At 38.4% G+C, this 11,975-nt stretch overlaps 1 protein-coding gene across 4 annotated transcripts in view; it reads right to left on the bottom strand.

The window, feature by feature from the left end:
• Window positions 1-5,651, bottom strand: part of rca2.1 (regulator of complement activation group 2 gene 1) — a 22,845-nt gene extending 17,194 nt beyond the window's left edge. For all 4 annotated transcript variants that reach the window (XM_042219339.1, XM_042219340.1, XM_042219342.1 and 1 more), the window contains exons 1-7: window positions 5,571-5,651; window positions 5,140-5,240; window positions 4,845-5,033; window positions 4,579-4,678; window positions 4,321-4,394; window positions 4,050-4,229; window positions 3,742-3,921 (exon numbers count right to left, since the gene is read on the bottom strand). In XM_042219339.1, the coding sequence (XP_042075273.1) occupies window positions 3,742-3,921; window positions 4,050-4,229; window positions 4,321-4,394; window positions 4,579-4,678; window positions 4,845-5,033; window positions 5,140-5,200 (784 nt within the window). In that variant the 5' untranslated portion in view covers window positions 5,201-5,240; window positions 5,571-5,651. The remainder of the gene's footprint in view (window positions 1-3,741; window positions 3,922-4,049; window positions 4,230-4,320; window positions 4,395-4,578; window positions 4,679-4,844; window positions 5,034-5,139; window positions 5,241-5,570) is intronic.
• Between the last annotated feature and the right edge of the window lie 6,324 nt (window positions 5,652-11,975).

Raw genomic sequence — 11,975 nt, 5'->3', positions numbered from 1 at the left:
TAACTGTGGTCCCATCTGGAAAACTAGTTAGAAGAATGTCATTGCCCTTTAAATCCATATTTTCTCCTTTAGGAGGTTTGGGACAGTTTTGAGCTGTACATGGGAAAAGAAAAAAACAAAAAACATACAGACAAAAAAGAGAGAACATAATTTTAAGAACAGGGTAACCCAAGAAAAACACCATGCTGTGTTTACCGTGTCTCAAGCTAATCCGGACTGCACTCACCTTGAGCAGTAATTGCCAACAAGACAAGACTGCTCAGCAGAAGAATACCCATGACAGATCTGACAGGTTAACTAAAACCAAGAGCCCTTTCTGGTACAAAACAAAGGCAAACACAAGAAAGACAATCAGAGATATTACTTGGTCATGATAGCTGGTACTAACAAGGCTCTCCATTGAATCAGGTCTGTCACTGCTAACACATTAACTAGCGGAAGGTAGCAGGTGCAAACATTCGGTCTTCGGTAATGTTTATATATTTCGCTAAACCAAAACCTTAACAGTAACCAAGTTTAGGTTTTAAAAATGAAATATTTGAAAATACTGCCTCCCCTCTCCCTTTGTCGCGGCAGAAAACAAACCTAAAGTCTTTCCATATTATACAACTTGAAGGCCACGATAGCTTCGGCGGGCCGATCAACATTTGTTAAACTAAATGACAGGCAGGTACGGGGAAAAAAATGGCCGTGAATTCTCGCAGGTCACGTATGCTACTCTCGGTCTTCCTGGAGCCAAAGATACCGTGAGTGGTAACACAGCACATTAATAATCGCGTAATTTAGCTTACAGGGGGTTAAGAAGATGTCACTGAAAGATTAAAAAAATGTTGATTCCATTTGAATGTCTGCAATTTGGTCAAAATCCATAAACTGTTAAATCGCCTTCGGCTGCGTTAGCTAGCTAATTGTTAGCTAACTTAGCAGCAACGACGGATAAATACAATAATATAGCACTGTTATGGGGTCGACGCTTTGTTTTTGTTTTTCCGGTTGTTACGGACGGTTAAAACAAACGACACCATACCTTACGTCTGAACGCCAACAATGATGACCGCTAACAGTCCTGCTCTGAAAGGTTATTTCGGGTTTCTCCTTGTTTTAATGTGGGCTGCGTCTCCTTCTCGGAAGTAGGCGCGGTCAAACAGTGACGTGCTTGTTCTTCATAAGTCTTAGCCTAGATTACAGCTCGCGTACTTTATAACATAATAATGAAATAAACGAAAGAAACAAAGCTCTTAAGTTTGTGTGGATTCACATAAAACGAGTGTAGTACTTGTAGTGCTACCAATAAGCCAAATGAGGGTTGTTGTACTTCCATCCATTTTACTTAGTAAATGTAGCACCAGGAAGAAAAACTAAATTAGTTGAAACCGCTGTATTTCTGAAATTAGTCTGTATGCTATAACCGTTTTTTTGTTTTTTGTTCTGTCTTTTCTGAACATAATACGCACAAGTTTATGAGCCCCACCCACCATAAACCCAACACTTCCTTATTACTCTGTTGTTCCATACTTCACATAAATATGCAGTTTTCCCTTCTTAAAGCAGTATTAATAGGACACAGCACGAGACCTGTATATAAAAAGACACATACACCTTTAAGACAATATGAAAGTGTAGGCTGTTCTTTACTGTCCTTGAAAAGCTTTGGCCCTCTTTTGTAAGCCATGCATACTACTTGTGACATACTTGTGAAAACATTTTGTGTTGTAAATTACAGTGCCCAATACATTCAAACAGGGTGACGCATTACAAAACAGGGCGGACTGAATCAATGTGAGGAAATAAACTTCCTGCTGTACTTTGGTCTGTTTATTCACCATTCACAATTCCTGCTTTTTCCAAATGTTTTTCCAAACATTCCTTTAAATGACATCAACCACATTTGAAAAAAAAATACAAAAACTTCAGAGGATTATTTTATTTATTTATTTAAATTTGTTTTTACATTTACAACAACCTACAGAAGAGAAAGTGCAACTTGTAATAAACTGTCTGGAATCAAATGTATTTAAATACAAACTTTAATCATAAGTGTAAATGGACATTTAAACTTACAAATTAACTTAATACTTTAAATGTGTCTTTCACATGTCAGGTCATTTTTGTATGACCTCCACATGACCCCTGTTCACAATTACTTGGCAAGCACGCAGAGATTCAAATTTATTTAATGGATTTATACTGAAGTTTAAAACTGAGACTTAAAAAAGAGTGATTTCATATTAACATGAAACCAGGTGATTATAAGCAAAAAGAAATGTTCAAAAACTTGTGGAAACTGTTTATCAAATTGTATTTTCTAAACATAAAAGTGAACATTATATGATCATTCACATGCAGCAATGTGAAATCAAATTAAAACAAAATATGATGACTTTTGTGACACTCCACGTAGCCAAACCTTTTATATCATATTGTATATCTGGGTACACGGGCCTTTCTTAACTTATCCAGATCTTCCCTGAAATAAGACCACAGACAGGAGGAGACCATTATTCAGTCATATCGAATCACAGGATTTTCACATTCACAGAATGGAAATTACTAGAATTGTCCAAAATTATCTCTATATTATGCTAGCAACCTCCTGAGGTATTTAATACAAATTTTAACAACAATGGAGAAGTGAAGCTACATATACTTAAGCAATTTTAATTCATAACATGCGTATACATTAAGGAAGTCCAGGTGACCAGTAACGTTTTTATGTCACGGTAAGGTTTGCATTGATTATGTATCCAGGTTCACACTTTAACATTGCTGACGACAACTATATCTTCAGAGGTTAAAAATCCTCATTCTATTCATCATTTGGACTCTTCATATTCAACTTGTGGGAAACAAAAAGGAAACTGTATATCAATACAGTTATCCAAAATGACCTTATCTATCATTAACCAGGAGACTGGTCCAATTGAGGCTATAAAGGCAAAGTTGGAATTTAAAAATACATATTAAATTCACATACACATTGTAGTAATTGCACACCTTTAATACCAAATCATCTACAGAGAAAATTAAATGATATGATTAGATATGCCTAGAGAGGCACGTCAGTTTTAGCTATATATATTTAATTTTGTGTAATATACTGAGATAATTATAATTAGAGCTATTTGTATTTATTAGAGCAATTTTGTTATATTTTATAACCTTGTAATATGCTGTATTATTTCACTTAGTTTAGTTAGTTACTGTACTTAGAGTCTTGGAGCAACTTTGACCACATAATTTCTGCTTTGAAAACAATGTTTAAGCCAAACCTGATGTTTGCTTATAAATAAAAAGAATGGTTCCTGGTGTCGTCCCTACAGTGAGAAAAACAGTTTTTAATTCAAAGCTAGCACTGGACATGCACTCAAAAAACGCTGAGTAATGATCTATGTAAATATGGTAAAAATCTTCTGTTGTCAGTTCTTTAATTTAATGCTGTAATTCAATAAGTGTCTTTACATTACTGAAATATAATGATGTAAGAAATCAAATATTAGCTGCCACGATCCATATATTCATGCTCATAGTAGAGGTAAAGTGCCATTCACCAATACTCTCCACTTTTTGCTGAAAATCACTGGCCAGGACCCCTTAATCTTCATTTACCTGCCTTTTTTGCACTTTTCATAAATATGCAGCAGGAGGGCTTAGGCTCAGAATTGGGGTTGAAGTTGCACTTAGAGCAAAGAGATGATCCGATTGAACTCAGTACATGCAAATAGATATTTTAATTTAACTTACGAATACACTGAGGAAGTCCAGGCCACCACTGACTATTTAGCCCACACATCACAGTAGCGGATCCAATCATTGTGTATCCAGCGTTACACTGTAATGTGACTGTAGACGAGTATCCATATGGAGGTCGAGCACCGCTACTCAACTGTCCAAATGAAATCTCTGGATCTCCACATTCAACCTCTGCAGGGAAAGAAAGTAGACATTGGTGCAGTTGTCAAAAATGACCTTTTCCACAGTATGTATTGGCCTAATTTATACTACACAAGAAAAAACAAAATAAGTTATTGAAAATAACTCAAGACACTTACTGATACATTTTGGAGGCTCAGGCTTGAATGTTCCATCATCCGAACAATGCAACTGTCTTGATCCATTACGTGTATAGCCGCTTTTACAGGTGTACACTATAGTGTCTTTATAGTCATAGACTTCTCTATTTGGACTGAAAGAGCCATCCTGTACTACAGGGGGTGATTCACATTGTGTCACTGGAAAATAAAAATACAAATCTATCAGAATGAAAACAAGCAGTGAGCTTTTAAGCAGGGGTGTGACTTGTATTACGACAAGACAACCAACCTTCACATACAGGCAACCTGCCCATCCACCCTTGGGTTCCACAAGTGAGCTTTCCTCCACCAACTGGCATATGACTGATTCGAGGGGAAAAAGGTTAGTTTAGAAATTTTATTTCACATGACACACAACAGCATTTTTTTTGTTTTTTTTAAGACATTCAATTGCAACATTTTAGTGATTTAATATGCTACTACTAAATTCAATCTAAAAACTAATTATCTAAACACTGTTTATTAGAGCTAACATTGTATTACTAACCCAATGTCACAAATGAGCACTGCTGTATCACCAAATTCAGTCCCAGGACGATATTCAATGTGTCCATTTTCAACTTCCCCCACAGGGCCACAGTTCTTCCCTGAAACAAGAAAAAGAAGGTTATATTGGAACTTGTTTTTATAACATTATGTGTAATCTCAACAAATATAGTCTACTATTTATGTAACATGTTTATGTGCTTAAACTGGCTGTGAAATGCAGCTGCAATAAGGAATTTGAATATCAAATCAAGTTTTAATATTCACGTTGGCATTTCAACCCCAGAGAGCTCCAACTTCCAGCAGTACAAGTAATACGTGGGGACCCTCCTGCAGACTCATATCCAGTATTACAGGCAAAAGTAACTGTGGTCCCATCTGGAAAACTAGTTAGAAGAATGTCATTGCCCTTTAAATCCATATTTTCTCCTTTAGGAGGTCTGGAACAGTTTTGAGCTGTACATGGAAAAAGAAAGAGAGAAAGAAAAAAGATACAGACAAAAAAGAGAACATAATTTTAAGACGAAACACCATGCTGTGTTTCTCAAGCTAATCCACTCACCTTGAGCAGTAATTGCCAAAAAGCCAAGACTGCTCAGCAGAAGGACTGCAGTAATAGCCATGACAGGATCTGACAGGTTTAACTAAAACCAAGAGCCCTTTCTGGTACAAAACAAAGGCAAACACAAGAAAGATAATTAGAGATATTACTTGGTCATGACGGCTGGTACTAACAAAGGTTTTCCATTCAAGAAGATCTGTCACTGATGACACGATGGCGCGTTCAACATATATGTTGAACTAAATGGCAATTAGGTACGGAAAATGTCTGGGAATTCTCGTAGGTCACGTATGCTACTATCAGTCTTCCTTGATCCAAAGATACCATGGGTGGTAAAAACAAACAAAAAAACAACCATAAATAATAATAATAATAATAACAACAATAATAATAATAAATAGTAGTGACAGTTAAAACAGACAATACCATACCTTACGTCTGAATCGCAGTGGTGGCCGCTACCAGTTCTGTCCTGAAAGCTTATTTGGGGTTTCTGTTTGTTTTAATGTGGGTTGCGCGGTCAAACAGTGACGTGCTTTTTCTTCAGCCAAAAGTTTCAGACTTTAGACCACAGTTTGCAAACTTTATAACATAGTAATGAAATACACGAAAGAAACAAAGCTTTTAAGTTTGTGTGGATTCACATAAAATGAGTGTATTGTAGTGGTACATATTCAACAACAAGGAAACTATCAATGCAGTTATCCAAAATGACTTTATCTACCATTAACCAGGAGACTGGTCCAACTGAGACTATAAAGGGAAAGTTGGAATTAAAAACATATTGAATACACGTACACATTGTAGTAATTGCACACCTTTAATAGCAAATCCTCTATGGAGAAAATTAAAATGTCAATACAATTAGAGAGGCACGTCAGTTTTAGCTGGGATATTTATCATCAGAGCTGTTTGTATTTATGAGAGGCATTTTGTTATATTTTGTAACTTTGTAATATGCTGTATTATTTCACTTTGTTTAGTTAATTAATTAAGCGGAAGCGAATGGATGGATGGATGGATAGTTAATTACTGTTCTTAGAGTTTTGGAGCGACTGTAACCACATAATTTCCTCTTTGATTAACACAAGGTTTTAATTCTGATACAGATACATGTTGGTTGAACAGTCTTAAATGATAACAACCTTAATCAACTATGTCTATATTCCTTTTTACAGATTTACTCTATAACTTTATAAAGTTTTTACACATTAAGAGAATACTGACAGGGAATATTAGAGCATATTCCTCCTATATTGGCTTATCTTCATTGGTTCCCTGTTACATCCAGAATTAAATTTAAAATACCTCTCCTCACATACAAGGTCTTATGTGATCAGAGGAGGTGTGAATGGTTCAGGTGTTATTGAAGGGAAAGATCAGGAAGACTAAGGACAATTACAGGAGAAAGCTGGAGCGGAAACTCCAGCAGAACAGCATGATAGAGGCGTGGAGTGGCATGAGGACAGTTGCTGGATTCAGGTCATCCAGCAGCAGGGAGCTGGGGGTGGTGTGGACAGAGCAAATAAGCTGAACGTGTTTTTCAACAGATTTGAGATTGCAACAAATGTTCACCCCCCTAATGACTTACCTGTAGTCAGCCTGCAATCCACAGCCAAGCCACTCTCTCTCCACATTGCAACACAGCCTCCTGGTAAAGTATTGAAACCCCTCCCCAAACTGTTACTTTCACTCATGACGAGATTCAGAGACAAGTCAGAAGATGTTCTCAGGCAAGTCTGCTGGACCAGACAGGGTGACTCTCCATGTCCTCAAAGCCTGTGCCACACAACTTGTGTGGGATTTGTGTGGGACTCCAGAATCTTATGTCCTGGATTGTTTATTAGGTAGACCCAAATAAGTGCATCTTCAATATTGTCAAGGTGATCAGCAACACAGGGGGCCCGCAAGGGACCATCCTCTAACTCTTTCCTCTTCACCATCTGCACCACAGACCTCAGCCCCTACACAGAGACCACCATCTTCAGAAGTTTTCTGATGGGCGATCGTGGCTCAAGAGTTAGGAGTTCGCCTTGTAATCGGAAGGTTGCCGGTTCGAGCCCCAGCTTGGTCAGTCTCGGTCGTTGTGTCCTTGGGCAAGACACTTCACCCGTTGCCTACTGGTGGTGGTCAGAGGGCCCGGTGGCGCCAGTGTCCGGCAGCCTCGCCTCTGTCAGTACGCCCCAGGGTGGCTGTGGCTACAACGTAGCTTGCCATCACCAGTGTGTGAATGTGTGCGTGAATGGGTGGATGACTGGATATGTAAAGCGCTTTGGGGTCCTTAGGGACTAGTAAAGCGCTATATAAATACAGGCCATTTACCATTTACCATATCTGTGGCGGTTGGATGCATCCCTGGGGATGATGAAGCCAGGTACCGAGCTGTGGTTGACTCCTTTGTCATGTGGTGCCAGCAGAATCATCTGCAGCTCAATGTGAGAAAGACCAAAGAAAGGCAGGAGCCGATCACAGCTGTCTTAGGGCGAGAGGCACCAACAGAAACATGCATAATATCAAATTTACTTATGTTATTGATTTAGAATTGGGAGCGTTAAAAAATTTGAGTGTTTATTTGTGGTTATAGGGTAAAGATAATCATCTCCTTTTAATCTTTTCAGTGTGTGGTAAATAATTGAATAATTTCTTTACATTATTGAAATATAATGATACAATTAAACAAATAAAGCAAGAATTTAAGAATTAGCTTCCATGGTCCATGAATTAAATAAATGACAGACAGAAAGGAAGCACAAGCCTGCGAGCTCCAGCTTTGAGCAGTTATTCAAAAGCTTGAATTATTACAACTTGCAACCAACATGTTTTTCTAGCATATGACGAAATATTGCAATGGAAAAATCATCTACTTCAAAAGAAACCTTGGAGTAGAGGTAAAATGACATTCAGCATTACTCTCCATTCATCTTTGTGCTGGCCAGGAACCCTTAGTCTTCCTACAGCTGCTTTTTAGCATTCAGAAATATGCAGCAGGAGGAGTTAGGCTAAGAATTGGAGGTGAAGTTGCACTTCAAGGAAAGAGATCACGATTCGAATCAGTTCAGTACATGCAAATAATTATTTTAACTTATGACTTAGGTATACACGTAAGAAGCCAAGGTGACCACTGACCATTTACCTCACACATCAAAATAGTGGTTCCATTCATTTTGTATCCAGTGTTACACTCTAATGTCACTGAAGACAGGTATCCATACTGAGTTAAAAACATAATCCTCTAGAATTCTTTAAAAGTTATTTAGTAGATCCAAAAATGCTACATCCAGATGAACAGAATAAACTTTCTGAGATTTCTGGATGATATCTGGATGATTGAGCATGCATCAAAACATAAATGCTCACCAGGTCTGAATTGGCCAGTGTACCTAAATTACTCCAAAACCACATTGATGACTCATCCAGGAGGTCACAAGAGAACCCCCCCCCCCAAAAAACAAAAAACAAAAAACAAAATGTAAAGAACTGCAGGCCACAATTCACTCAATTAAGATCAGTGTTCATGATTTAACAATAGGAAACAGACTGAGCAAAAAGGGCATCTACGGAAAATAGACATTAATGCAGTTTTTAAAAATGCCCTTCTCCACAGTACGTACTAGCCCAATGTAGGCTACAGGGAAGAAAATGCAGAGCAAGCTATTGAAAATTATTAAAAACACCTACTGATACATTTTAGAGGGATCAGGCTTGAATGTTCCATGTCACTGTAAAATTAAAAAGATAGCTATCAGAGTGAAAACAAACAAGTGCGCTTTAAATCAGGGGGTGTGTACTGTCAATTCCACACCAAAATGATTTTTTTTTACAAGTGTATTGTATAACTTCTCCACAGTCACGGGATTCTTTACTTGAACTGAAAGTGTAATCGGCAACCACAACTAGTAGATTGCAAGTCGACACTGAAAACTGAAAGTTGTGTCTATTAGAACTGCAACAGACATCAAGATAAAATAAGTAATGATAAGATAATTTCTGCAGTGTCAGAGATATGAAGTCTAAAATAATCACATACCAGCTAACATAAAACGATAAAATATACAATATATGCAATTTATGTTTCATAAACACCACATATGCAGAAAGTCTAAGGATATAACTAGTGTTTTGGAAAACACACAGAGTGGGTCTGAGTATAGGATGCAGGTGCAAATGGGAGCTCACCTCACAATAGACATTCACTTTGGTATAATCACCCACTGAATCATAGACTACACGGTGAACTAACATTGGTAAACTATTTACCAATGTGCTCTAAATGATTCACGTGCACTCTAGCTTTTTATTGGTCATGCTCCAGTGTTAATGGCAGGCATACAGCTATACTCACACCCATTTATTGGGATAGGAGGGATCAGCCAGCCTACATTTGGAGATGGTCTGGCTTACAACTTTACACAACTTTACACTGGACTTCACTAAAACTTCGGAGGAAACTGGTCTCACAAAACATATACGCTATGACCATTTGGATTTTTTGCAACTTAGAAATTTATTGCAGTTACTGTTTCTGACATAAAACAGTTTTATGATTAGGAAGATTTACTCATAACTATAAAGTAAATCTACTGGACCTTTGACACTTTTATAGTGTTCTGTTCAAATAACAAATGAAGTCCCAGCCAAAAGTTTTGGCTGATGTAGACATTCACTTTTTATGCTTCATACACTTTGACATGTCAGATTTTATGATGATGATTGTGCAGGGTGATCAGAAGCAGCATATACATGAATTACAAGGAGCTTCTGGTTTAGCCTAGAAGTTGATGTCCAGAATGCCACAGAGATTTGCATTTGTTTTGATAAATGGTTGATGATCCCTGTATTTTGTATTGATGTTTTATTTATTTGTCTGTGACTATGTACAAAAAACATTAATGTCTGAAAAGAAGAGATTTATTGTACCAGATTTAGCCGATACCTACTTTCCAGCTGCAGTTCTTGAGATGGCCTTATCAATTATTCTTCAATCCCACCAGACCAAAACGGCAATGCTGGTTACTAATAGCATATTGTAAATACCCAAAGAATAAAAGTTGTTGATTTAGGACTTTAGGCCAAAATGTCCGATATTTCAAATCAATTTAAATCTGATTTTTTGGTGCTAAGGAGAGCATTTTTGTGTCTTTTTGTACATGAGTTGGTTTCCCTGTTTATTATCTGTATGTTTTTCTCTGATAGACTGGCAATCTGTCCATTGTGCAAACAACATCTGTCATGGTCCTGGGTCGAGCGACCCAGTGTTTGAGTTTTATGTATCTTTTGTATTCATTTGTGCCCTAGTTTAGTTCATCTAGTTTATTTTGAGATTGCTGTTTAGTCCTTTGTTTCTTAGTTGTTTATGTCATCTCCCCCTGTACTCAGTCTCCCTGGTTCATGCGTCATGTCTGCGTGGTTATGTTTAGTTCATGTCATGTCTAATCTTCATGTTTCCTGTTTTACTTTGAAAGTCTGTATTCAATGTCAGTGTATTTAGTTTCACTTCTCCTGTCTTGTCTTTAGGTTCATGTGTGTCAGCTGTGCTCCCATGTGTGGCCACTTCCCCTGATCATCCCTTATGTGTATTTAGTCTCTGTGTTTCATGCAGTCTGTGTCGCGTCGTCTGTGTTCTCACCCACCATGTTTGTATTCATAGTTTTCTGTGGCATCATAGTACCAGTTTCCCAGTTTAGTTATAGTTTAGTTTCGTCACTGTGCTTCTGCCTTGTTTGGCCCCCATGTCATCAGCCAAAATAAAGGCTCGCTTTTCGTTTGAACTCAGTTTCGTGTCTTCGCCTGTGTCTGCACCTGAGTCCTACACACACTCTCCACTCGGTCTGCCACTGCGGATCGTGACAACCTCTTCTCCAAAGTCAGCTTGGTTAGGAACAGAATATCATCACAATATTGTTGGATTATTGAAGGAGTACTTTGATGACCTCTTTAATCCCACTGACACTTCTTCCATAGAGGAAGCAAAGTCTCAGGACGAGGAGGACAACTCGTTCATCACTGAGGGTGAGGTCACTGAAGGAGTTAAATAACTCCTTGGTGGTAGGGCCCCTGTGGTGGATGTTATTTGCCCTGAGTTCCTGAAGGCTCTGCATGCTTTAGGGTTGTCTTGGTTGACACGCATCTACAATTTTGCTTGGAGATCAGGGGTGGTAACTCTGGATTGGCAGACCGGGGTAGTGGTTCCTATCTTTGGGAAGGGGTTGACTGGAGGGTGTGCTCCAACTATTGGGGGATCACACTCCTCAGCCTCCCCGGAAAAGTCTATGCCGGGGTGCTGGCAAGAAGAGAGTCTGTTAGTTGAACCTTGGATAAAGGATACAGCTTGTAGCCTCCAGCTTGCACTGAAGTGGTTCACAGCTGAGTGTGAAGCAGCAGGAGAGGGGAGCGGGAGATTGACTGATGGATTAGTGCTGCGGCTGCAGTGATATGGACGTGTACTGGTCTGTGGTGGTGAAGCTCTTGATTGACTGGTCTTTCTATGTCTTTACCCTCACCTATGGTCACAGATACAAGTGGCAGAAATTAGGTTTCTCTGAAAGGTGGATGATCTTAGGGGGAGAAGTTCAGCCATTCGAAGGGGCTCAGAGTAGAATTGTCAACCAGGATGCCTCCTTGTCGAGGTGTCCAGGGCATGTCCCACTGAGAGGAGGCCCCGGTATTGGTAGGTGTATTGGTACATATATTGTATATTACCAAGGTATATGTACCAAAATACCTATATTGCATATAGGTATATTGGTACATCTTTAAGAGAGAAATCAAATACCCAAGTAGTATCACTGCTAAAAATGAAATATATAAAATACAGAGAGATTTTATAATGTCTGAAA

Source organism: Haplochromis burtoni, unplaced genomic scaffold (assembly GCF_018398535.1).
Source record: "Haplochromis burtoni strain Fernald_Lab_line unplaced genomic scaffold, NCSU_Asbu1 Contig_31, whole genome shotgun sequence".
Classification (NCBI taxonomy): domain Eukaryota; kingdom Metazoa; phylum Chordata; class Actinopteri; order Cichliformes; family Cichlidae; genus Haplochromis; species Haplochromis burtoni.
Note: the sequence above shows the minus strand (reverse complement) of the source record. Positions and strands in the feature narration are given on the sequence as shown.